At 40.8% G+C, this 25287-nt stretch overlaps 2 protein-coding genes across 10 annotated transcripts in view; one reads left to right on the top strand and one right to left on the bottom strand.

The window, feature by feature from the left end:
- Positions 1-13697, top strand: part of ARNTL (aryl hydrocarbon receptor nuclear translocator like) — a 97814-nt gene extending 84117 nt beyond the window's left edge. For 2 of the 4 annotated variants that reach the window (XM_034769967.1, XM_034769969.1), the window contains exons 17-19: positions 2209-2302; positions 11996-12098; positions 13030-13190. In XM_034769967.1, coding sequence (XP_034625858.1) covers positions 2209-2302; positions 11996-12098; positions 13030-13190 — 358 coding nt within the window. Of the gene's footprint in view, positions 1-2208; positions 2303-11995; positions 12099-13007 lie in introns of all 4 variants that reach the window. The other 2 variants (XM_034769968.1, XM_034769970.1) reach the window with 2 other exon arrangements.
- Positions 13698-14432: 735 nt separating this feature from the next.
- The window catches only part of BTBD10 (BTB domain containing 10), a 50893-nt gene continuing 40038 nt past the window's right edge, over positions 14433-25287 (bottom strand). For all 6 annotated transcript variants that reach the window (XM_034769976.1, XM_034769974.1, XM_034769972.1 and 3 more), the window contains 5 exons: positions 23902-24004; positions 22872-22992; positions 20657-20854; positions 18417-18527; positions 14433-15565 (listed from right to left, as the gene is read on the bottom strand). In XM_034769976.1, the coding sequence (XP_034625867.1) occupies positions 15255-15565; positions 18417-18527; positions 20657-20854; positions 22872-22992; positions 23902-24004 (844 nt within the window). In that variant the 3' untranslated portion in view covers positions 14433-15254. The remainder of the gene's footprint in view (positions 15566-18416; positions 18528-20656; positions 20855-22871; positions 22993-23901; positions 24005-25287) is intronic.

Raw genomic sequence — 25287 nt, 5'->3', positions numbered from 1 at the left:
TGCTATGTGTCTTAGTTCATTAAAATTTCCCACTATGCTTGAATGTCAGTCCTAAATATTTCCAGTAGGTGGCCACAGGTGCCACACAAGCCATGTCATATTTCATACTGGGATACAATGGCTTGTTAGTGGCCTGGAGGTCACAAATCACAGTGGGCTGGATGCAGTTGACTACCAGATGTCTTGTGGCAGTCGATTTAAAAGTGAAACGGTATGGCGTTAGACCACTAATTAGTCCTCCATAGGAGACAATAGTTCACTGTCTTGCACTTCAGGAATAATCTATTATTTTACTCTCTGACATTCATTTCTGAAGTGTGAAAATTAGACTAAGACCAGTTTGAAGTGTGGTTTTGTTATGTGAAGGGACTCTAAAATTGGCATGGGAGGGTGGCATGTTTGTGTATGTCTGATTCCAGCCCAAATTTGGTCAGTTGAATGTGTTTTAGAATGGCCAGACCTGTAAACTCAGCTTGGGATCTGAAAGTAAAGCTTGCTGACTCGGGATGAGGATGACGGGGTGCAGAAAAGATTAAAGAAGGCTTTGCAGACACCCCCCATTCAGGGGCCATCTTTCCACCGGTCAAGCCCCAAACATGAAGGCTGTTCTAATTTACCCTACTGTCAACAGTCTTAAATAAGGGGCTGTTTTATATGGCTGGTCCCCAGCTGCCATAAAGGAGGCCCCTATCATGTTCCCTGTACCCAGCTAAATTCCCCTTCTCTAGCAGCTGGGATGGTAGTTGTCATAGGACCTGCTACAATGAGCTCTCTGGCATATGAGGTTTCTTGCTGCATGAATCCTCCAGTGGAAAAAACCAAGAAAATCTCACACATCCAATAATGATTCTGCAGCTTTAGTTCATAATCCTGATGATGCACAAGCCAAGACAAATTCCAGATCCTTTTTCCATAGCTGCTTTGATGCTGAAGGCACAAGAGGAGTAAAAACTAGTGAAATGTTTTTATCACTTCAGTGATGCACAAAATGTTATATAGGAAAATAACATTTTTACATAGTTGCTTTTGTGACCCTCCCCCACCACATTTTTTAAATTAAAAAAGCCAAATCCAAGGCTGAGCAAAGACTTTAAAAGTTTCCACTACTTTTAATAGCTGTAAAACAGTCTATTGAAGCTCATTTTAAATAGCATTTTGTACTATTATTCATCTTACTAACAGAAACAAAGTACTTTGGATTGTATACACTCCACCACTCTTGTTTTCCTTTCAAGTGGAGAGAACCCTGGTTTAGTTCCAGTGCTCTTTCACCAGCTGTTTCTATTTTCCTCTACTGCCTTCTGTTCACAATCTTCCCACTGAAACTCTGCCATGGTAAATGAGTTTCCCACTTTAAAAAAAAAGTTTGGCATTTTTGATGCTAAGAGGATCCTTTTTACAAATTATCACATGGGAACTACCCCACTCTATTTTCTCTAATTGTACAGCCACCAAGTCTACAACTCCCTAGCATTTCTGCTAATGTGCAAAACATTCAATGCTAGTATACCAGGTTGGGGAAATCCTGAACTAAGTAAAAATAGTGTGACTTTGAAATGTCTCTCTTACTGCATGCTCACTACACCATAGGGATAAAAACAAATGCCCAGTATACCTGTCATGATAGCTTATTGAAAAAAAAATTAGGAAGGAAAATATAATGAAGAAGTTTGTCCTATTAACATCTCAAAGCATATAGAAACTGTATAAATCTGGCTCTTTTTTGGGTCTCCCATACAGCAATTTTATTGTTTGGACATTGTGGGCCAGACCTTTCTTCAGCTTGTATAAATATGCAAATTTACATCAGCTGAGGATCTGACTGTGTACTGCTTAAAAATATTTCCTGCAGAGGCTGTGCAAAAAAATGGAATAGGGGAGAGCTGAAGTTTATAATCTGAGCAAATTGGACTATGCCAAATTCATGTAATTGTTTCAGCTATCTACGTTGTTGAGGGTAATAGTGGCAGCAGTGTTTAATTAATGGACAGACTAGCACTACCAACCTCATACCAACAGAAAAAGAGTGATCACAGAGGATAAACCTGATGTTAAAGGCACTTGGAGATTCACTTGACTGTTAGTCTGTTGCTGGCAGTGAACATTCAAGTATCCACCAACATGATTCATTGTTCTCTAGATGAATAGTACATTAATTGCATCATTTTGCATTGCCTCTTTCTAATTTTAATGACATTGGTTTGAAAGGATAAGAGGGTCATCACCTTCCAGCTGTGGTTCCAGTCCATTGAACATTACCAGCACACCACCCCCTGATACGTCTTCTCCAGGAGGCAAAAAGGTGAGAATAAAAGTTTTTAAAATTAGAATCAGTAGTAGTAATTGAATTCTTTGTCACATGTTTCATAAATCTGACTATCTGATCCCTTGGCTGCCCAAGTCTGGGGTAGCAGAACCTAGCATACTTAAGTTTTTGAGTATTTATACATAATGAAACAGCTTCAACAGGATAGATGAAGAGAGACCCATCCCAGAATGCCCATATTGGTTTGAGCATTTACCTGCTATATGGGAGACTCAAGTTCAAATTTCTATTCCAAGTTAGGCAAAGTGGAGACTTGAATCTAGATCTCCCACATCCCAGGTGAGTGCTCTAACCACAGGGCTGTAGGGTGTTGCGGGTGGGGAGCACAATCTCCATTTGTGGTTTTGGGAATAACATTTCCAAATTTCCTTTTTTTACACAACAAAAAGTGTTTAAAAATGCCCAAAATCAAAATGAAATATTTTGTTTAACCCAATGCCTGCTTTTGTTTGTTTCATGAGAAAACCAAAGCATTTTAGTTTAGGATTGATCAGAAATGAAGAAGGTTGGTTGGTTTGTTCAGTGACCCCTACATTGCTATGATACATATCAGCTTTAGCCCTAAAATTAGACCTCCTACTGTGAACACAGTGCATTAGTCTAGAATAGGGCTGTCAATTAATTGCAGTTAACGCATGCAATTAACACAAAACAAATTAACACGTTATTTTTTTAACAAGAGTTAATCGCATACCTCTGAAGACAGGACTCGGCGGCAGCCGAGCAGGGAGGGAGGGAAGCACCAGCTGCGGCAGCAAGCAGGAGGTGGCCAGGAACAAGAGACTGCAGGTGATTTGGGAGACCTGGTCAAACACCTTCCAGTGGGGAGAGAGGAGCCCGGCCCCGCGCCGGCTGCCCCATCCCCTCCCTGTTGGACAGGGCCTGCCTTAGGGATGGGCAAGAGGGGCCACTGGCCAGGACACCATGCTCAAGGGGGCGCCACTGCATGCCTCCAGGGCATGGATGCCCTTCCTCCCACCGCCCTGCTCCACTACTGCTCCTGCCTCCCCCCAACGCCATGGAGCTGCCCCAGCCAAGCTGCTCTGGACTGGGAGACTGCCTCCTGTCTGTTGTGCAGGTCTTCCCCTGCCCATGTACCTGATGGCGGCTGAGCTGGGGTCAGGGAACAGGGGGGGAGCCTATCTGCTGCTGGCTCAGGAGTGAGTGCTACCAACAGCAGCTGCTGCTGGCTGAAAAAGTGTTCAGGTTCCTGAGTGCTCTGCTTAAAGAGGCAGCACTCCCCCAACACACACGCACGCAAATATTTGTAATAAAAAAAAATAATATGAAGTGAGCCCTGTACATTTTGTATTCTGTGCTGTAATTGAAATCAATAGATTTGAAAATGTAGAAAACATCCAAAAATATTTAAATAAATGGTATTCTATTGTTAACAGTGCGATTAAAACTGATTAATCGGGACTATTTTTTTTAATTTCGCGATCAATCGCGATTAATTTTTTTAATCATTTGACAGCCCTAGTCTAGAACAGTGTGACCTATATTGGGACTGGAGTGGAGCGGGGACAGATTTGGAGCGATAAAAGCAGACCCTCCAAGCAGTTCAGTACATACAGATAAAGGCTACTGAGCAGCACCTCTTACAGCAAGCACATTACATCCGTCCTCCAAGAGCTGCATGAGCATTCCTTTAGTCCTCTAGTTCAGGGGTCAAACACACGGAATTATTTGCTGTGGCTCGCCAAGCTTCCCACGCCCCTCCCCCCCGGAGTTATTTCCTGCTGGTGCCAACCTCCCCTCATCCGCCACCCCCTCCCCAGCACGCCGCGTCCCCGCTCCTCTGCCTACCTCCAGCCACTGCTGTTTGGCGGCACTTAGCGCTTTCCAGGAGGGAGGGGGGAGGAGGCAGAGAAGAGGCGGTGCAAGGGCAGGGATTTGGGGAAGGGGTTGGGATGGGGAAGGGGTGGGAAGAGGCGGGGCAAGGGCGGGACCTCATGGAAGGGTGGGGTGGGGGCGGAGGCAGTGGGAGGTGGGATTTGTACCTTTATATGAAAAGGTGTTAGTGATGCAGCCCTCAAGCCAATGTACTAGTCCTCATGTGGCCCTCGTGGTGATGTGAGTTTGAGATCCCTGCTCTAGCTCCTCTTCTCATGGAGAAATCCTTCTAGAGTGGCTTGTTTCAGAGCTGCAGCAAGAGAGGATTAGACTAAATTTGGGATGATTTGTCACATGGGGGCCTAAAGTTACATGTTTACTAAAAATTGGAGAAGCGGATGTACGTGCTTAGTACTATGTCTCAAACTTCTATTTCTGATTTTAAATGGGATGTTTTAATGTATTTCTCCCTTCATTGGTTCTTTATTTAAACTATAAATGAATTTACAATACCTTAGGCTTCAGATCGGTGTTTGCTTAATCTCACTTACGGGCTAGATTTTTCAGTGGGCTCTGTGCACCTGTGCCTTGAAAATCTCTGGAGAGATGCTCTAGAACCCTTTGTATGCAAGAATTCTATGGCCATGCAATCCCCCTTCTCCTTGTGACAGAGCTGTGTTCCAGTATCTAAACTTTTCATTTTATTAAATTATTTCATAAGAACATAAGAATGGCCATACTGGGTCAGACCAATGGTTCATCTAGGCCAGTATCCTGTCTTCCGACAGTGGCCCATTCCACATGTTTCAGAGGGAAATAAATGAAATGGCAATTTGAGTGATCTATCCTGTTTTCTAGTTCCAGCTTCTGGTAGTCAGAGGTTTAGGGACACCAACAGCATAGGGCTGGGTCCCTGATCATCTTGACTAATAGCCATTGATGGACCCTATCCTCCAGGAACTTATCTAATTATATTTTGAAACCAGTTGTAGTTTTGGCCTTCTCAACATCCCCTGACAAGAAGTTACACAGGTTAACTGTGTGCTGTGGGAAGAAGTACTTCCTAATGTTTGTGTTAAACCTGCTGCCTATTAATTTCATTGGGTGACCCCTGGTTCTTGTATTATGCAAAGAGGTAAATAACACTTCCTTATTCACTTTCTCCAGAGTATTCACAATTTTATAGACCTCTATGATATTCTCCCCCCCCCCCCCTTAGTCATTTGTTTTCTAAGCTAAACAGTCCCAGTCTTTTTAATCTCTCCTCATATGGAAGTTGTTCCATCCCCCTTATCATTTTTGTTGCCCTTCTCTGTACTTTTTTCAATTCTAATATATATATTTTTGAGATGGGGTGACCAGAAGTGCACGTAGCATTCAAAGTGTGGGCGTACCATGGATTTATATAGTGGCATTATTTCTAACCCTCCTAGTTCCAAAACTAACTTTGAAAATGTGAGCAGGATGTAAACTGCCGTAGGATTTTCTTAAGGCCTGGCCTACACAAAAAAGTTAGATTAACCCAGCTACATTGTGCAGGGGTGTGAAATGTAGTTAAGCTGACATAACCCCCAATGTAGGCAGCGTTAGGTCAGTGGAAGAATTCTTCCGTCAACCTAGCTACTGCCTCTTGGGGAGGTGGATTACCTATACTGACAGGAGAACCCTTCCTATCGGCATCAGTAGTGTCTACACTGAAACAGTACAGCTGCAGTGCTTCAAGTGTAGACAAGCCTTATATTCTGCAGAAAGTCTAAAACAATATCCCCCAGAGGTGTGAACTTCCTATTAAGCTGAAGGGGGCATTAACTCAAATCTAAGAGTGTCAACACCATTTATCATTTTAGATGATACATCCAACAGATGTTCTTATTGCACCATCTCAAAATGCTTAACATACCTCCACGGCTGACAAAACCCCAACAGGTACAGATCCAATTTTCCCACAGACTGTTCTGGGGCAATTATACATTGTCAGTACAAAAATGTGACATACTGAAAACTACAAATAGTGTGAACTTAATTTAATATCAACAATGAAACTACTGTGCTGATATTTTCATAATTAATGAAAAACCTCCATATTGAAATCAAACTGCTGCAGAATTTAGGCTCATTTTGCTTCTGATTACCTGGGGCCTTCTCTGTAGGAGAAGGTGGGAAGCTGTGGAAAATACTGTTGGTGAAACCACTTGACATTTAATCAGAGATTATAGAGCTGCAAGCAACCATTAGCTTCCATCTCCCAGAGCAGCTACTAGGGAAAAAGTAAGGAAGTAGGCCATTATTCAGAATGGATGTAGCTGCAGGAAGGAAAGCAATTATTAATTATTTGTATGGCTGTAGCACATAGGAGCTCCAGTCACTGATCAGGGCACCATTGTGTTAGGTGCCATATAAATACAGAACTAAAAGATTGTAAGCTCCTTGGGGCAGGGACCATCTAAGTCTGATACGTGCATGCGGTGTTCCCTTATTCTGTTAATCCTTCAAATGTCTTTTAATCCTATTGGGGAGAGGAGAGGAATTCAAGATATTCTGTGGCCAGGGCCCCAAGAATTTTTAATTTAGTCCTGCCTGGTAATACAGTGTATTTCATCAAGAGCTATATGCTATGTCCTAAGACTGATTCTGCCTCTTTACCACTGGATTTACATATTTATAATATTAATGTGATATTCAGATTCTTCCATGTGCATTGGTGTGTTAGTGTGCTAGAGTAAATCTGGATTCTGAGATCTACACAAGAATATTGATAAGTTTTCCCATGATGCTGTGTGTCATAAGCATTAGGTACTTAACAAAAAAGCCTATATCAACAAGAGTCACTGTGAAAATGGTAATTAAAAAACAGTATGGTAAAAAATCTTGTTATGCTAAATATCTCCAGAAATAAAAGCACTTCCATAGGAAACATGCTGAATGCTAAATATTCTAGTACCCTTCTAAATTTTTTTTAACGAAGTCCCTTTATTGAATGAACTAAACAATGTATGCTGCATGCAAGACTGCAAATGTCGTATCAGTTCAAGGGAATGACCCAGAAAATAGCAGGACATGGCCCTGATTACATGTTTTTGCTGGAGGTAAGCAAAAGACAGGTTAAGCAATAGTGGATATCACCTTCACATTGGGTTTGGCTCAGCTCATTATGTAAATAGTTTTATCTATTCCATTCATTTGCTTTCTCATGTAGAAACTCTGTTATGTACAGTGACTTTGTCTAAAGTTTACAACAGAACAAGCTACTAATGAGACCTCCTGATTATTACAAAACTGGTCACCTTAAACATTCTCAATATGATAAAACATACAGCCAGACCAACAAATATTCAAATATGAATACTGACAAAGAGGCTACTAAAGAAGTGGTCTGATTTTCAGAGATGCTGAACACCTGCATTTCCTATTTACTTCATTGAGAGCTGCAGGTGGTAGGTAAACTTTTAAAATTAGGTCAGCTATTTAAAGTTGGACCTTAAGTTTGGAAAATATGGGTTTAGGGATAATGTTTTCTGCCCTTTCTGAAAATAAACACAAGATCTTTCTTGCTGAAGACTTGTCAACTTTCAAAGAAAATTGTCTTGCGCCACCTACAGGGGATCACTTAGTGTGCCAGTTCTCACATCCCCAAATGCATTTTTATCAAGCCAGAGATATTATTTCACATAAGTTTCCTAAATACAGTAGATTCCTCCTAATAGCAATGTTGTTATTAACAACTTTGCTTATTAGCAGCATTTTGCCAGGAACCAGTCCCATCCCATTGACTTTAATGTTAATGAGATTTGTATATTGGCAATAGTGTGATGCCTATGGAGAACTTTTTTGGGAAGAAAGGCCTCAGCTGCAGGCAGGTTTCTGGGGCTGCAACCAGGGAAGGAAGCGCTTGGCAGACCTGGCTGGGGACTTGCCACTTACACAAAGGGGGAGGGCCTTGCTGGAGTCCTGGCACTGCAGGCTGGGGGGGAGGGGCGGCTTTGGACAGAGCAGCAGTTGGGAGGAAGCTAAAGCTCACTTGCTGGGGCTTTCCACAGAGAACAGGGGTGCTGGGGAGCTGTACAGTACCTCTCCCTGTGCTCTCCAGGCTGTGCTCTGCCCTGGCACAGAGGGGCTGCAGCTAGAGAAGGAATTGTGGGACATGCTGAGGCTGGGCATAGCTTGTAGAGTGCAGGAGGAATTACAGTGCAGGCAGCCCCTGAGGCCCCAGCATACCTGCTGCCTGTGGAAAGCTGGGCTGCAGCCCTACTACCGCTGTGCCTGCAGGCAGGGCTGCAGCCAGGGAATGCATGTCCCACCCAGTGCTGCTTTCCCTGATTGCAGCCTACAAACCTGTCTTCTGTTTATTGGCCACTTCCAGATAATGGCAACTTTTTGCTGGGAACAAATACATAATAAAGCAGACTGAGAAGTTTACATGTAGCCTTGGTGCTTCTTTGGAACTACTATTTAGCTATATTCTTTCATTAGGATACATGTATATCCTTTAACAGTGATTACCTAAGTAAAAAGAGCAAAAGCGGCCGACTGCTTTTTCTTTATGAAAAAGATTTAATTCCATAATCATACACTCAGGCACTAAAACAACTCAAAGTGCTTCAGTATTTGGCTAGTATCACCTCAGGCAACATGTAGCAGTTACAAGCCATCATCACCTGGAACCTAGGTGATCATCTAGATTTTGCATCCCAACAAATACACTTGACTATGGATGATCCATTCCATTTAGGCTGCAAAGTTGAGTGGGCAACTCCCAGGCTTCTACCAAACAAGTCTGATTTATTTTTTGTTAGGTTTGTGGTAACTATAGGATCCATGAAAATGAGATTTGAGCCTCAAACTAATGGACATAAGCCTTGCTGTGCCTGTCCTGTACTTTTGAACACTGAAAGCCAATCATGCTGATCTGTATGGTTTTATAAGAAGGTTGGGTAGAGACTAGAGATTAAGTATGACCTTAGTCAAGAGGTGAATTTTCATCTCCTTAGCTAAATAGCTAGTGTATTAACCCAGACATTTCAGTGTGAAAATATCCTTGCCAAGAATCAATTCAGATGTGGTGCCCTACATTAAATTTTAATAATTACTAGTTTAATTTATTCTCCCTGTACCCACAATGGCAGCAGTGAACTAACTATAGCATTGCACACATCTCTAAGCCAGTGTACAAAAGGAAAATATAACTGTAAAACAACAATCGTGCTGTTAAATCAGTAGGCACAGAAGTTTGCAAGCCAGGCATTCAAAGTAGTGCAAAATAGTAAATTATAGTACAGCTAATTTCATATTACTTTTCAAAAGCTTGGCAATGCAGTCTCTTTAATACAAACCACAGCGACTCAGAGAACACAACATTTTGATACTTCAAATTCTGAATGTATAGCTAATGTTCGGAGTTTCATGGGTCTAGATGACAGACAGAGAACAGAAGTTATTTGCTCCATTTTCAATAAATGCTTATGAAAGAATAGTCACTTGAGACAAATCAATGAGTGACAGCAGCCATATACTTCACTCTTTCTTTGTTTAAACAAGTTAGTATTATAAATATCCTTGCAGTGCCATCAGAAGCCTAGAAATCCCATCAGACTAAAGCTATGGATACACTACACAGCTTGCCACTGTAGTGCTACTAGTGCAGATGATCTAAGCCAACAGGAGCCTTTGTGAACAGCGGTAGCTATGTCGGCAGGAGAGCTTCTCCCACTGACACAGCATTGTCCACACCGGCACTTAGGTCAGAGTAACTTACGTTGCTTGGAGGGGTGGCTTATTCACACCCCTGAGCAACATAATTTATACCGCCATAAACTGTAGTATATACGTAGCTTGAGGCATATTCGCAGATAGAGTGTATCATAGAATTCAAATTCCCTAGGAGAAAATACAAAAACATAAAAAACCCCACAGTACCTTGGGAGGAGAACTCACCCCTCTCCAAACTAAACTAAAATGTTACTACAACCTCTACCTATATTACATAACAAAACTTAACAGCGATTGTAACCAGATGCTTTCTCTTGCCCCATGAGCCATGATCAAGCGTAGTAATTGCGGTGTTATACCTGCTGCTAGCAGAGTCTGTATTGTACAAAAATCCTTGCAGAGCGTTTCTCAATGGAGTAGTTTCTTATCGTAACCTACACTGGTATAAAGAAACCACCAACTATACGTGCAGCTTTGGCCAGAAATTCAAGGCATGGTGCCAGTGCTCCCCTGGAGGGAAACACTACATTTTGGTTCTAGAAAGAGAGCAGTGGTTCCATTCAATGAAGGAAGGAGTAGGGCTGCTTTAGAAGCAGTCTCAGCTGGCGTATCATGGAAGAAACAGAAGAGATCACCACTGAAAATACCATTAAAGAGATTTACTTATGGAGAAACTACATGTTAATATAAGGCTAAAAAACTGAAGTCTTAGCTATATGGGGATGGGTTTTGATATTACCTGAGTTGTGAATTTAAACAGCTGCAGTTACACCAATAAAATCCCCACGTGGGGGGACAATCTCTGAGAACAGTGCTTTTTTGTTTAGCTTATGTCACCAGACCAAGTGTCCGAATTCGGGGAAGGGGTTATACCAGTGTAACTACACCATGGTAACACCTAAATCTTTCCCATCTCAAGAAGCCCTTAGTCAAAGGGCCTGATTCTCTGCACTAGTATAAATCACTACACAGAGCAAGGAAGCAAAATGGGAGTAAAAATGCTACCAATTCAGTTTCGTTATTTCTTCTTTGCACTCACTTTACAGATGGAAATAACTAGACAAGTTGCAGGGCAGTGGAGCATCAGGCTATATTTTGCTTAAGTATTATTCTTGTGGATATATTCCTTAGAGCAAGCTCAGAACTAAATGACCTCTAATAAGCACAACTGAGTAGTTTCAACTAGAATCAATTTTTTTTTTTTTTTTTTTTTGCCTCCTTATTGCCCTTTATATATTAGGGCATGGGGCAAAAAAAACAACCACCCTCCATCTCTATTCAGGGCATCCGGTAGGGTCTTTGTAATGCAGATGCTCACCAATGGAATGTTACTAGCCAGAACAAGCTGAGCAGCCCCATGGCACTCTGTATCAAGAGGATTACACTAGAGATTGTCTGCGTTTCAGGGCTGGGACTGTAGCCTGTGTGTTTGCACAGCACCTAGGCACTACCCAGATTACAAATAAATATTCACCTTCTAGGCATCAGGAGTTAGAGGTTGTAATGATTTTGTCTAACAGAGTTGGCCTTGCAGTGGGGGAGGGGAGGTTGGTTCAAATGCATTTTATAAATGGCTCTATTTGAAATTTACAAATGGTGGAACTTAGAAATTCCATAGCAAGAACCCAGTGCTGCAAAAAAAAATTAAAAAAATAAGCAATGTTGTTTATAAAAAGCAGGTGTTTCTGAAGAAAGCGCTGCCATCTAAAGATCATTGATTACAGTACCTTTTATAGCAGTTCCTTTACTTTCCAGTGTTTGACATTGCTTTGACACGTCTCACTTTCACTGGGCAAATAAACTTTGCCCATTCCTCACTGAGGCTTAAAATTGATACAATAGTAAGCATGACACATTTTAAGATAATTTCATGTTGTAGGTGGTGTTTAACTTCTAACAAAGTTGGTTTGCAGGTAGATTGTCTCGCATCTCTCCGCCGGTCTTCACCACATTTAATATTAAAGTATCCTGCTGTGAAGTCTCACTGGAACGCAGTTTAAGTTCATATGTTCGGATCCTAAGACTTGCTGTAGGCCCTCCTTTTTCAGATGTGCTACATAGGTTAAGGCTGAGAGCAGCATGAGTACCACAGGACACTAGAAATTTACATTTTTCATTTGTTTCTAGATTTTGAATGGTGGAACTCCAGACATTCCCTCTGCTGGTTTACTATCTGGGCAGATCCAGGATAATTCTGGCTATCCATATTCCGACAACTCCTCCATTCTTGGTAAGCACAGTCATACAATTAAGTTCAGAGAAGTATGACAAATGTAACTCTAGCCATCTCAAAGCATCATCTTTACACAAAACTTTATCTAGAATAAAATTAGGCTTAAGAACATTTTAGGACAAAGACCAAGTAAGAGTCTTCAAAAATAAATTAGTAATAAATGCCTTTAAAGCTCTGTGCTGATAAATACGTTACAGCTTAATTGGTTATAGCAGCAAACCCCATTGTTTACCTGATGTCTGACATATCTCAGCTCTATGCACACCTTGGCATGATCTTTTGCTCATTCACAAAACAATTAAAATATATAAAATGGTAGTTTATACAATGAATCTTTCCCATATGAAGGAAAATTCCTAGCAAAATGATAAGAAAATAGTGTTTTATAAACATCTACCCTATATGATTTTCAAACACTTAAAAACATTTTACTTGGACTATTTGAGCTCCTCACTTCCTATCCCTCAAAAGTTCAGCTTCTTTTCAACAGCCCAATGGCCATTTTCAACTCATTTTACTGAAAAAATGAAATTGGATTTTTTTTTTTTTTAAATAGAATGAGTTGGAAGTGGCCAAGGCCCCCCACCAGGCTGGCACATTGGTTACTTGAAACTGCTCACCCTGACATTCTACCCCTTTCACACACCTCCCACAGCCCTTGTCCTCCACTAACTCCCCATGCAGCCCCACGGTTAGCACAAATCCTGTAGGTAATTTTTCTGTCATCGGGATGAGATCCCAGCTCTGTACTGTACGCTGAGGAGTGCATTTGCCATCAAACATCCCCCCTGCCACCTATCAGAATGCAGTTTAGCATACTCACTTCCAACACAGTTAATGATTGACATTTTTCTGAGCAATCACTTTATACAATATATAAAATCATATTTTAAATGCTTGCTGCAGTTTTCTTTTAATACTTTCACAGGGGAGAACTCTCACATAGGCATAGATATGATAGACAACGACCAAGGATCAAGCAGCCCCAGCAACGACGAAGCTGCAATGGCAGTTATAATGAGCCTTTTGGAAGCAGATGCAGGCCTCGGAGGCCCTGTGGATTTTAGCGACTTACCATGGCCCTTGTAAATGCTACATATTAATTCAGCATCTGAATATCAAAGTGCATTATTGGTGGAGTTCTACAGTCTGTGAAGCTTGGATTATGAGAATAGCTTTTATGTTTGAATTTCATAAAAGCCATATCAGAACACACACCTCATCCTACCATGTGTCATTTCAGACAAAGTGGAGATAAAACATGCTACAGTGTTCTTGCATTATGGATTTGGTTAGCTGTGGATAGCTTGCATTAATTGTATATTTTGGGATTCTGTTCTTTTTGAATTTTTTTTTAATCACTGTGCAACTCAGCACTGTTATCATTGGTAGCTTTTATATGCAAACGGTCATTTCAGATGTATGATGTGTTTTTACACTACAAAAAGATCTCCCATGTGGATATTTCTTATACTAATTGTATCATAAAGCTGTTTATTCTTTCTTGTCAGAATCCTTTACTATAAATATTGTTAAAGTGTAATGTATTAGACAGTTAAATATTTTTAAAATAAATATGTTTCCCTTGTTCTAAAATGCAGCATTTACTTTTTTTATAATAAAAAAATTCTGATAAGACCCCACATAAGAAGTATGGTAGAAGCCATAGATTGTGCCTTGTTACTTTCAAAATGGAGAAAAAGGGAAACATTCAGTCCCAAGGCTTCATTCTCAGCTCACTGCTTTCAGCCAATTTCATATACACACACACTTTACAGTTAAACACATTTCTAACATGTTTGCTTTTTTTTATAGAGTTAGTTCTTCTATAATTCTGGTAACTTAAAAATTATCATGAACTATCTTTGGAAGTGCATCCATTTGATAAATGGAGAGAATTATAGTTTAACCATATTGCCTTACTTCCACAACTGATGACTTCCTAATGGAGGAATGTCATCAGGTTTTTATTTTGGGGGAAGAAACAGATTGTTTGACATTTTTGCCTCTTGTAAGTATGTCCTGTAGTCAAAACAGCTTCTCTAGTAACCCCACAGCAATACCACCTCTTATCTAGTTGGTGTCAAGATGCAAACAATTTTTAATATTTTGATTCAGAAGATAAGAATCCCAGCACTGGGGAATCTAACTGGTATTTGGTGGCTGATAAGGAAGGGAAAAATTGAAGACTGACACCATGCCTTCCATTATTAACACATTATATTCCTCCTCTAAGACTAGAGGTGGAGAAGTAGTAAGTGCACAGATAGTCACTGGAATTTATACCTAGTATATATAATCTTTGGTAAGGGATAACTCGTGTCAAACTGATTAAAATAATGGAAATTTTATTTGAATGAAAAACTTGAATTTACAATCATTTAATAAATGAAGAGTGAACCATCTGCATTTTTCTATTCCATGACACTTATTACAAACTTTTACTAAATAAATATTTCCATCAACAAATTCAGGTAAGGCAAAATTTAAGAGAAATCCCCCATCAATTGTTCACAATCCTTGAACATGGCTCACATTACAAACAAGTGAAAAAATTCACTGGAGAAATTTGAGTTGGGCAGGATGTTAAATGGGTAATTGAATAATGTCCTCAATCCAAAAACCCCAGTGGTAATCATTTTGTGCTCGATCATATACAATACATTTAAGAGTCCATCTATTCACATGTAAATGAGTAGAAAGACTTTGATAGAAGCACTTTGTTAAAGTTAGCATTGTGCAACACATTTATAAAACATGGCTTTGAGAATCCATTTATCAAGCAGCCATTCATAAAGTGCTACTATCAATTCTGATTCTGCATTTTGCCTTCCATGTAACAATATTGAATGTACAGTAGCCAGCAGATCCCATTGTTTTTGATGGGCCTAGAGTGAGGAGGACAGTCCAGCATACAAATAACCAATATCGCAAACCTATTCAAACAAATACATGTACAGAACTGGAACCTCAGGATGTTTTAGTTGTACTCTTTAAAAACCACGATTAGATACTCCTTTGGTCTCTAAGAAAGCCCATTCTGCAATATCCTAAACACTGTGTTACACAATGAAGAAAAGCTGGAATTGCAGTGCAGTATGAGAGAGAGTCACTTTTTAAAGTAGCATGCTTTTGTTTGAATAAGAATCTGAATCAGAGTGCTGGGTTTAGTCCCTCCGGGTCCACATCATTGTTGCTGGGTGGAGGATGAATAGGTAGAATATCCAGCTCATCCACTTGTGGTGTGGGGTGCATTACCACTAGCTGGTCCTGGGGGATATCTGCTGCAGCTGCTGCTAGGTTTGTAATAGATTTACTTTTTACACACTGAAAGTCAACATGCCGACTCTTTCCTTCTTCTTTTTCCCAAGACATCCGAATGAATGGTCTTTGGACATAGTTGTAAATCACCTCTGGCCTCCCACCTGGCCGTTTCTTCACTTTTTCTTTGTATGTGGGGTAACCTAAAAATATTAGAACAAAATGACAATTAAAGTTTCCAGTACTACTTAGCTCAAAGTTCTCCTTCACCAGCTCAGCTTCAGAGCATGTACACAACCAGCCAACCAGAAGATTAAGATACAATGAAGATAAGCAAATCCATTTCCAGATTAGCAGACAGAATGATGCCGACACCACCATGTTTTTTTTTTTGTTTGTTTGTTTTTTAACACCAGGCATTCCCCAGTTTACAAACCAAACACAAATTAGCCAAAATCCAAGGGGAAAAAATGCTAAGGCCATTTACTACTAAAGCAAGTCTTTCTAGACCTAGTGAAGAGAATGCCTGCAAAAGTAATGCTAGTAACTCTCCCCTCCAGACAGAATGCTGGTATGCTCCCTCAGAACACTGTTGGCCTGGAGAGCAAGGGATGAGGTTTGAGATGTGAACCCCCAGAGTGGTGAAACAATAATATGCTGGCATGAGTTCTCCAGGCCAGGTCCCACGCATTTTCCCCCTCATTTCAAACACTGACTAGTGACAATAGTACATCACTATAACTTCTGCAGCAAAGCAAAACTGGTTTCCATATTTGCTTTGGGGGTAGGAAGAGAAAAATGCAGCCAAGTGGTATTTTATTTCTCATTACTAAGTATGGAAAGTTGTCTCCAGTTTTATTTCTGTGGGGGCCCAGACATAGTCCCAAACACTGCATTTGTGGGGCTATTTATTTAAGATCATAACCATGTTCACTTTCCTTAAATCTCTACTACTGGGTTTCTGGGAGCCGAGTTCAAGCCTAACTCAGTTCTTGTTCCTGCACTCATGCTCTAAAAATTTAGGGACACTAAACATTTCAGCTGTCCTTTGCCTGACTAACGTTGTGCTAATGGGGTATATAATAGGGTTACCATCCGTCCGTATTTCCCCGGACATGTCCGGCTTTTGCGTCTCTAAATAGCCGTCCGGGAGGAATTGGTAACAAGGTTAAAATGTCCAGGGAGGTTTTCTCCATCGCCTCCCTCCCTCCCTTCCATGCAGAGTGTGGCTGCTGATTGGGCGGCTAGGCCGACTGACCCACTCCCATTGGCCTCCAGCAGCCAGAGCCCTCCCCTGCTCCCCCCTCCCTCTCTCTGTAGTCCTGTGTAACACACAAACCAACCCACGTGGAGCCAGAATGGTAAGAGGAGTCGGGGGAGGGGGGGCAGTCAGGGAGCGGGGGAGTGTTGGATGGGTCCCCAGCCTCCACCTGCCATTCCCCCTCTGCGCATCCCCCCCTCCGTGGGTCCCCCCTCCCTGTCTGCCTCTCCCTTGTCTGCGTGTACTGCCAGAGCCAGCAGCAACTGCTGTCTGCTGCCCCCGGGTCCTAGTGCCCCCATCCACTAATGGGAAGACAGGCTGCCCTTACCCTGCCCTTCCACCCTAGCCCTGAGCCTCTCCAACACCCCAAACCCCCCAGCCCTCATCCCCACACACCCTAATCCTCTGCTCCATCCCTGAGCCCCCTCCTGCATCATGAACCCCTCATCCCCAGACCCACAGCCCTCACCCCTGCATCCCCTCCTATCCCCAAACTCCCTCCCAATCCCCTTCCCCCTTCCCACACACCCCCTCCTGCCCTCAAACTTCCTCCCAAAGCCTGCACCCCCTCCCTTTGCACCGCCTCTCACCCCCAAACTCCATCCCAGAGCCTGCACCCCTCACCCCCTCCTGCACACCCACCCCCTGCCCCAGCCCGGAGCCTGCACCCAGCACCCAAACTCTATCCCAGAACCTGCACCCCTCCTGCACCCTAATCCCCAGCCCAGGACCTGCACCCCAGACCTCCTCCCCCCACCCAACCCCCCTCCCAGAGTCTTAGGCAGGTGGGGTGGGGGGTTCTGGGCACCACCAAAATTTCTACAACCCTGCCATCCATGCGAGTGGATAAGGGTCAGGGCAGTCAGGGGACAGGTAGAGTCCTGGGGGGGGGGGGCAGTTAGGGTAGGGGGTTCTCAGCAGGGGGCAGTCAGGGGACAAGAAGCAGGGGGGGTTGGGGTTCTGAGGGGAGCAGTCAGGGGGTGGGAAGTGGGAGGGAGTGGATGGGGCGGGGCTAGGGCGGGGCTTCCCCCCCCGTGTCCTCTTTTTTGTTTGTGGAAATATGGTAACCCTAGTATATAAAGGGAACAGAGTCCAGCCCTTCTAGGCTAGAAGAAGGTTGTCATGAATACGGCTGGCCAACACTCTTCAAACTACTTTTGGGGGGAAATTTATCTTGACAATTTCCATAACATCTGGCTTACTGCTTTTTTGAGTTACTAAATTCTTATTTATGGAAAACCAGTGTTCAGTAAGCTTAAAAAGCTTTTCCTATTTTTCTACCAGCAGAGTAGACAGCAGAGGACAAGATCCTTAAAGCTCCCTAAAGTTCAGAGTGACCCAATTCCTTCCCTCTCCCCCCCCCAGTCCAGTCATGGCAGCTTTCTATAGAAGACTATGAGAGGGGGCAGTTTGTCTATGTGAGCAGATCATGAGAAATATTTTTATATATAATTTTACATTAAAAATCTCCATTATGAGATTATTTAGATTGCAAAGAAAACACTTGAAAGTTAGGAAATCCAGAATTAAGGTCAGAGGATGCAGCAGAACCATCCACTCATTGATAAGTCAAAGAAAGCTCTGCAGTGGGAAGGTATGTTAGAATTTGGATACAAGATAAGCCAACAAGGTGAACAAATTAGTCTCCACCATAAAACAGACTAATAGGCTAATACCACTGACTTACAATAGCTCATGTAGCAAGGTAGGGACAGTGGCTGTACAGAGGGGCAGAAGCACAGAAATGCCCTTTGCCAAAGAATTAGCTTGGAAGCAATGAAAATTACTCTTACCTTCAATACCCAATCGAATCTTCTTGAGCCCCCTTTCCTTCAGAACCGATTTGGCCACATCTCTGTTTTCAATATACTTGAAGAATCTATATAACTTTGTGCTGTAAATAACTGGGGAAATTGCATTTCAGAGATTAATAAAAAGTTGTACTGGAAGTTTTTAGCCTCTAGTTGTACAATGAAGATGGTCTAAGTGGTGTTTACAAATGAGGCCAGAGGGGGTTGATAAACACCACAATGTAAAGTTACCTAGTATTCAAGCATTTGGGTGAATCTTGAGCTCATATTCCATCATCCTATTTAAATCTGTAATTCCAGTTGAAACTATTGAAAAAGTTCCTAGGATGTTATAAGTCAACTAAGATTGAAATATGAGAAAAATAAAGGCATATTTTCAAACACAATTAAAGGGTATTGTCAACTGATGGTCTGGATGGTTTCTCCCACTGATTTCATTCATGTTTTTATAGACTGATGTTTTCTTGAAGGCGCTCAGAATGGAGACATGGCAGAGTCTGTAGTGTAAATTAAACTACAATGAATCCCAAGAAAGGTAAAGTTCTAAGGTATGTTCCGCATACAGATAGATTGCCTTGCACACGTTAAAATGCTTGCCAATCTACTTAGCAAGTGGATTAGAGTTAAGCTTTCGTTATTTCTTTTAGAGAAAAAAAGTTTCCTAAAAGGGCAGACACTCCATTGAGAAGTGGAGCCTGCTAAATACAGAGGAAACTTCTCAGTAATTTAGGTTAGTAGTCCACAACCCTTTCCTGTTTTCAAGCTATGTTATTTCTCAGAAAATAGGAATTGCAGAGATTTACACACAAAAAAGACCCCTTCACAAGCTGTGTAGGATTCCCAGAGAAAACACGAGAGTGTGTAATAAACAGCTTTGGAGTGGAGACCGGAACTAGAACAGCTTCGGAGCAGTGGAGCTGCAGGTTTTTGCCTGGAGCTGGAGCAGAGCGGGAGCACAGCTCCAAAGCCCTGGACAGAACTAATTTTTTTTTTTTTTTTAAATTGAGACAGTTACTGCCTCCTTAAGATTGCCAGAAGTCTGACCTGTCTTCTTTGCTTTGCTCTGCTAGAACAGTGATATTATTCATAGTTGGGCTTGGAAGTATTAGATTTTTATTGATAAATGTCAGTAAACATCAATGTCACCAAGGACACAAACTGACAAAAATATTTCCATCAATAATTAAAATTTATAGACAGGCAAAGTAAGAAAATGCTGCTTGAGAACTTCGTGATTTAAGTATACTTATTTTGTATATTTTGACAAAAACGCATGGTCAATGTGTTTTTAACAGTTATAAAGCTTTAACTTTTTGAATCTCAACATCTGTCATTAATTGTCTGACCCCTCTATTCTCTGACTACAAATTCCAACTGTGAAAATTTAAATTAATAAAAATCAAAAAATGGTTAAAAATAAACATTAGTATTTTCCGTTGAAATTAAAAAACAAAAATCAAATTCTGCCATGCCTACACATACTGTCTGAAATTATTTTCAACTGAACTATTTTCATTCCCTCAAACATTGAGGGGGGTGGGAGCGAGAGAGAAGAAACACAAGTTTCTCAAGATTCACCTTGACTGAGTTTTTGGTAAAGTTTTAACAAAAGTTACTTGAGAGGTTTGCATTGTGTCAGATTAAAAAAGAAAGCCTTTGAGGGCCTTTTATTTGTTGGAGCACAAAAAAGTCAACTTTTTAAATACATTGAATCCATTTACTCAGACTGGAAAGGAACTTCAAGCTGCACAAAGATACTGTGCATGAGCAGAAGGGAATTCGTTATCAATTGCTTCTAACTTACTTATGGACCAAACTGTTAAAAATGTTTTCATAACAAAGTAAGAGAACATTGGCTGCTGCACTTGATCCATTTATCTTCTGTAAACCACTTCTTCATTTTAATGTAGAACTGGCCAAAAATGGGAATCATTCTTCAAATGCTTTCCAACTAGCTCTGTTTTAAAGTATTTTCCCCCCTCAACTGCTTGTGTCCTTTAGGAAGTATTTTATTCCGGTCTTTGAACAGAGTGCAATTTAACATGGCTGCATTTTCTTGACTTCAACTGATACAGCATATCATCATACCAAATACAAATAATCTGCGCACTAGCAGCAGTGAGGATGTTGTAAAGCTCTAATAGGGCCTGAGTTTAATACTGATGCAGAGTCAAAGCACTTTGGTAGAGCTAAATTCAATAAAAGTATAAAATCAGACTTACTTTGTGAATATTCCTCTCCCATCTGTGGAGGATACTCTTCATCCCAATCAACCACATCATCATCCGTAAGCACAACAATGTGGCACTCTCTCTCGCCGCTCTGGGCACTAGCTACCATCAGTGGAAGAATCATTTCTTCAAGGTAAAATTCAAACTGTCTGCGAGCACCATCATTTGATAATTCATGCATAAGAGCACCTGAAATCAAACCCATAAAAAGCGTACTGACATTGGGAATCATGGTAGAGAAATGCAGGCTGGAATTAAAACTGAACAGCAGCACACGTCCGCCCATAACGAAATAAAACAAGGCATAAGTCAATTCCTTTGACTGTTAAGTGGTCTGATAGATTTCCTTCAGTTTATTAGTATGAGCAAAAGCAGAACTGCCTTTCAATTTAAATAGCCCAAAATAATGTGTCAAGGTTTGTATCGGAAGGATTGTCTTGCAGTTTGCTATTCCCCTGTCAAACAGAGTAACCTGATAATGTAGAAAGACATGGTTGCATAATCTAGTTAAGTGATAATATTTTTCTTGTATTTCTGGTACATGTATGATAGTGATTTGTAAAATTCCCCTCGTATTTGCTAAAAAAAGTTTGCAGTATTGTAGCAGCCCAGGATATGAGAGAAACAAGGTACGTAAGGTAATAGCTTTTATTTGGCTAACTTCTGTTGGTGGAAGGGGTCAGGCAAGAGTTAAAATTTAGCTAACAGCTAAGACAGAAACCTCAGATCAAGCAGGAATGCTTTAGAAGCCCAAGGACACTGACACTGTAAACACCTGATAAACTTATATGATCAAATGTCCGCCCAGTAACTCGGCTCTTACAACAGAACAAACCCTCCCTTCACAGCCCTCTGGATATTGTAAACACTCACCCCCACCCCACCCCTTCGCCTTAAGGTATTCACGAATAATTGATGTAATCAAAACAGTTTGATGCGTATGTTCAGTTCCTGTCACTGTCATGTTAAGTGCGTTCTCTGTCATTGAAACAATGTTTGTCTCTGTAAGAACAAGATAAATGCAAATGAAGTGATAAAAGAAAGGAATATAATTGATCACTGTAACCCCACACCTTTGAAGCTGTTTATCAGTCTTCCCAGTACCGTGAATAAACCCCCTTCAGTATTGTCTGTGCTTGCCTGATACTTGGGGAAAAGAATCGCTTTGCTTAACAAAGGTACAAGCTTTCAAGCTACACAGAGCTCTTCTTCCGGTCTGGGGAAACTCCAAGGTCTCAATTCTGAGGAATTTCCTCTAGGTGGGACATTACACTAATATGAGATTACAAGTATCAGAAATATAGACTCATGAATGCAAAAACGTGTATGCCAGTATATTACTTAAAAACTTGAAATACTATCTACGATGCACTTTTTATTTATTAAAAATTTTGTGCCTACTCTATTTGGACCAAAAGACTTGTATAAGTATTGGCTCTTCTAAGCCTGGAAAATACGGTCATAGATGCTAAACATTGTATTTTATACATCCATTTCTCATCAAGACAGCTTGTCACTTTTACTGTGAAAACACTGAAATTAGAGAATGACCAACTTTCTAAGGGTACGTCTTCACTACCTGCCGTATCGGCGGGTAGCAATCGATTTATCCGGGATCGATATATCGCGCCTCGTTAAGATGCGATATATCGATCCCCGAACGCATTCACCGTCAACTCCGGAACTCCACCAGGGCGAGCGGCGGTAGTGCAGTCGACGGGGGAGCCGCGGCCATCGATCCCGCGCCATCTGGACCCCAGGTAATTCAATCCAAGATACTTCAACTTCAGCTACACTATTCACGTAGCTGAAGTTGCGTATCTTGGATCGATTCCCCCCCCCCGCCCCAGTGTAGACCAGCCCTAAGTAACAAATGATGGGGAGATCTGTTCATTAACTGCACCTTATGTATTTGTTCCCAAAAGATCTCTGCTGTCATCCAACTGCTGATATTTCTCAACTTGTCTACACAAAGATATACATGAATAAATAAGGACTTTAATGAAACACCTGTTACAAGGGCTGTGCTGATCTGGTGCACAGGAGAGAGTGAGAAAGTTTGATCCCCCATAACATTCTACACATTCCAGATTATGCATCTGATTGTCTTACAATATTTTACAGTAACATCAAGACTAAGTAAACTATGTGTACATTTTAATTAACAAATGTACACTACAATTATTGTAATAAATTCCATACTTACTGAGATCTCTACATTTGATAGTACTATATTCAAAGGAGATGCAAAGATAGTCACATGCTTCTCTTAGTTCAGGAATAGATATTCCGTCAGGACAACGTATAATCCCAGTCTTATAGTAATCCTTATAAAATAGAAAAAGCACAAATATTAGACTAAACCATCTGCTGATAGAAACATTTCATTCACTATTAAAAGGACCTTTTTCACATTCATAAATCCTAATGCTTTGTATTGCAATCTTCAAAAACAAAGACTGAACCACATGATTAATATGTTCAACATATATTTATCCTCAGACTTAGAGCTTCCAGAATAGAAGGGCCACTATCAAGTGAAAAGTCATTTTCAAGTGTTAGCTGTATTACGTTTCTATTTTAAATTTCAAATTCTTGAAACTGAACATTTAAGTATGACATTTATTTTTATGGCTTACTATTTACACATCACTCAGCTTCCTCCACACTAGCTCGGCCAACAAAGCAGTACAGCAGCCGGACTGCATTGTGATAATGTTTAAGGCAGTCTAATTTTCTTTGCAGACTGCACTTCGCATTTTTCTGCAAGTGTAACTGCCACCTACAGTACGTTCTGCTGAAATAACTTATTTCATCCACTGCAAAAGAATCAAGAACAAGAGCTGATAAAATAAAGCCAAAATGGCTTTTTGAATTATACGTTTACAAAAAAACTGTTTAAAAATAAGTGAAATCTTTCATAATCCTTGATTCCTGAGGCTTAGCCAAACCCCGGGAGTACCTGGCTGGAAGCACAACTGCACTTAAAAATAAAAGGAGCATTTCCATATCAAGGTATTCTTTCAAAAGGAAAAATAATCACTTATTTATAGAAGATTGTATTTAAAATGTCACATCAAGCAGAGAAATATTGCCTCACCAGGATCTCTGTCAAACTTCTATTATGTGCCTGTGTAGTTTTTAAATATAGAAAGTGTTCAGCTTTTCCAGTTTCAGGGATTATAAAATCTACACCTCCTGTTGGCTAAATTGTACTATTGAAAATAAAAGATCACCAGAATAGCACGAAACACAGTTGAGCCAATTCCTTCAGCTACTTCGTATTCTCCCTTTTCATTGGGACGGGTGAAGTTATGTTCTCTGCCTGATCCAAACATCCTATTGAACAGAATGACAATTCAGTTAGAACTCACTTCTGATTTACAAGGAACTTAGATGAAGCACAACATGCTCAAACTGCAGATGTAATGGCAAAGAATTCACACTCCAGCTCAGAAGTTATTGACCCTATACAAGAGAAGATATTTGTGCACTGTTCAGCAGAGCTGGCCAAAACTTGGAATTTCCATTCATGGACATTTCAATGTTTGATTTAGTTCCAAACTGGAATGAAAACAAGTAATTTCAAAACCTCCTGCAAAACAAAATTCTGAAAAAAAAAAAAAAATTCTATCTTGAAAAAAATTCAAAAGTTTCATGTTGAAATAAAACTTTCATGTTGATGTTTATTTTGCAATACTTAAGGAGACTTGGAGGATCAGAGCGTGGTTGCTACAGAGTAAGAAGAGGAACACATTCTTCCTCAGGGTTGAGGGCACTGTCTCCGCAGCATTCCCAGTTTTGAAAGTTGGGTATCCAGCTCATTCCCAATCTCAGGTGTGTTATCATTATACTCCCCATTCTATCGGGCTCTGCTCACATCTCTTGGTTCATCCTCCTCCCTCTGCTTCTGGTTCCTACCATTTCCCCCAATAAAGTGCTTCCAGTAGAGGATTTTGCTTGTGCCACTGCTATACATAGCACATCAACAAGTACTGGCAGCAGTAAAGAGAAAGTTACTAGGATTGCACACATTGCAATTAACACTGTTGGTAGCAGCCTCATGAAACCGAGAAAGCATTCTGTGGTGAAGCAGCACCGGCACAATTCTCCACCGTGGAATTCTCCTGAGCTATCATTTTAAAAATGTAAGTTTAACATGAGGAAATAGTGACCCAAGTGCTCTTAAAACTCTACTCAATGTATTAATAGGAGTTATGTGCATATTATGGAAGGAATTTCCTATGAAGTACAGTTTTGCTGGCTGTGCTTCCCAGTTAAAACCACCGATCTTCATTAATAAGGGAGACCACAATCTTAAAGAGGATGGACTTTCAGCAGTTTTGAAAACTCCATCTATTGCTTTTACACTTTTCATAAACATCAAGCTGTATCCATTACTTTATATCAGACACGAAGCTGAAACGCTGCTTTTTTTTTTTTTTTTTTAAACACACAAACAGGCTTTAAGGCATAAAGTGTTATGCTTTTATCCATCTTATACCATTAGACATTTTACTTTAAAAATGCACCCAGTTCCCCCCCCCCCAAAAAAAAAAAGTTTCTGCATGTATGTACAGATCAAGGGCAAATGCCTAGTCTGAGTAATTTTTGTATTAATA

This window comes from Trachemys scripta, chromosome 4, assembly GCF_013100865.1.
Source record: "Trachemys scripta elegans isolate TJP31775 chromosome 4, CAS_Tse_1.0, whole genome shotgun sequence".
Taxonomy (NCBI): Eukaryota; Metazoa; Chordata; order Testudines; family Emydidae; genus Trachemys; species Trachemys scripta.
Note: the sequence above shows the minus strand (reverse complement) of the source record. Positions and strands in the feature narration are given on the sequence as shown.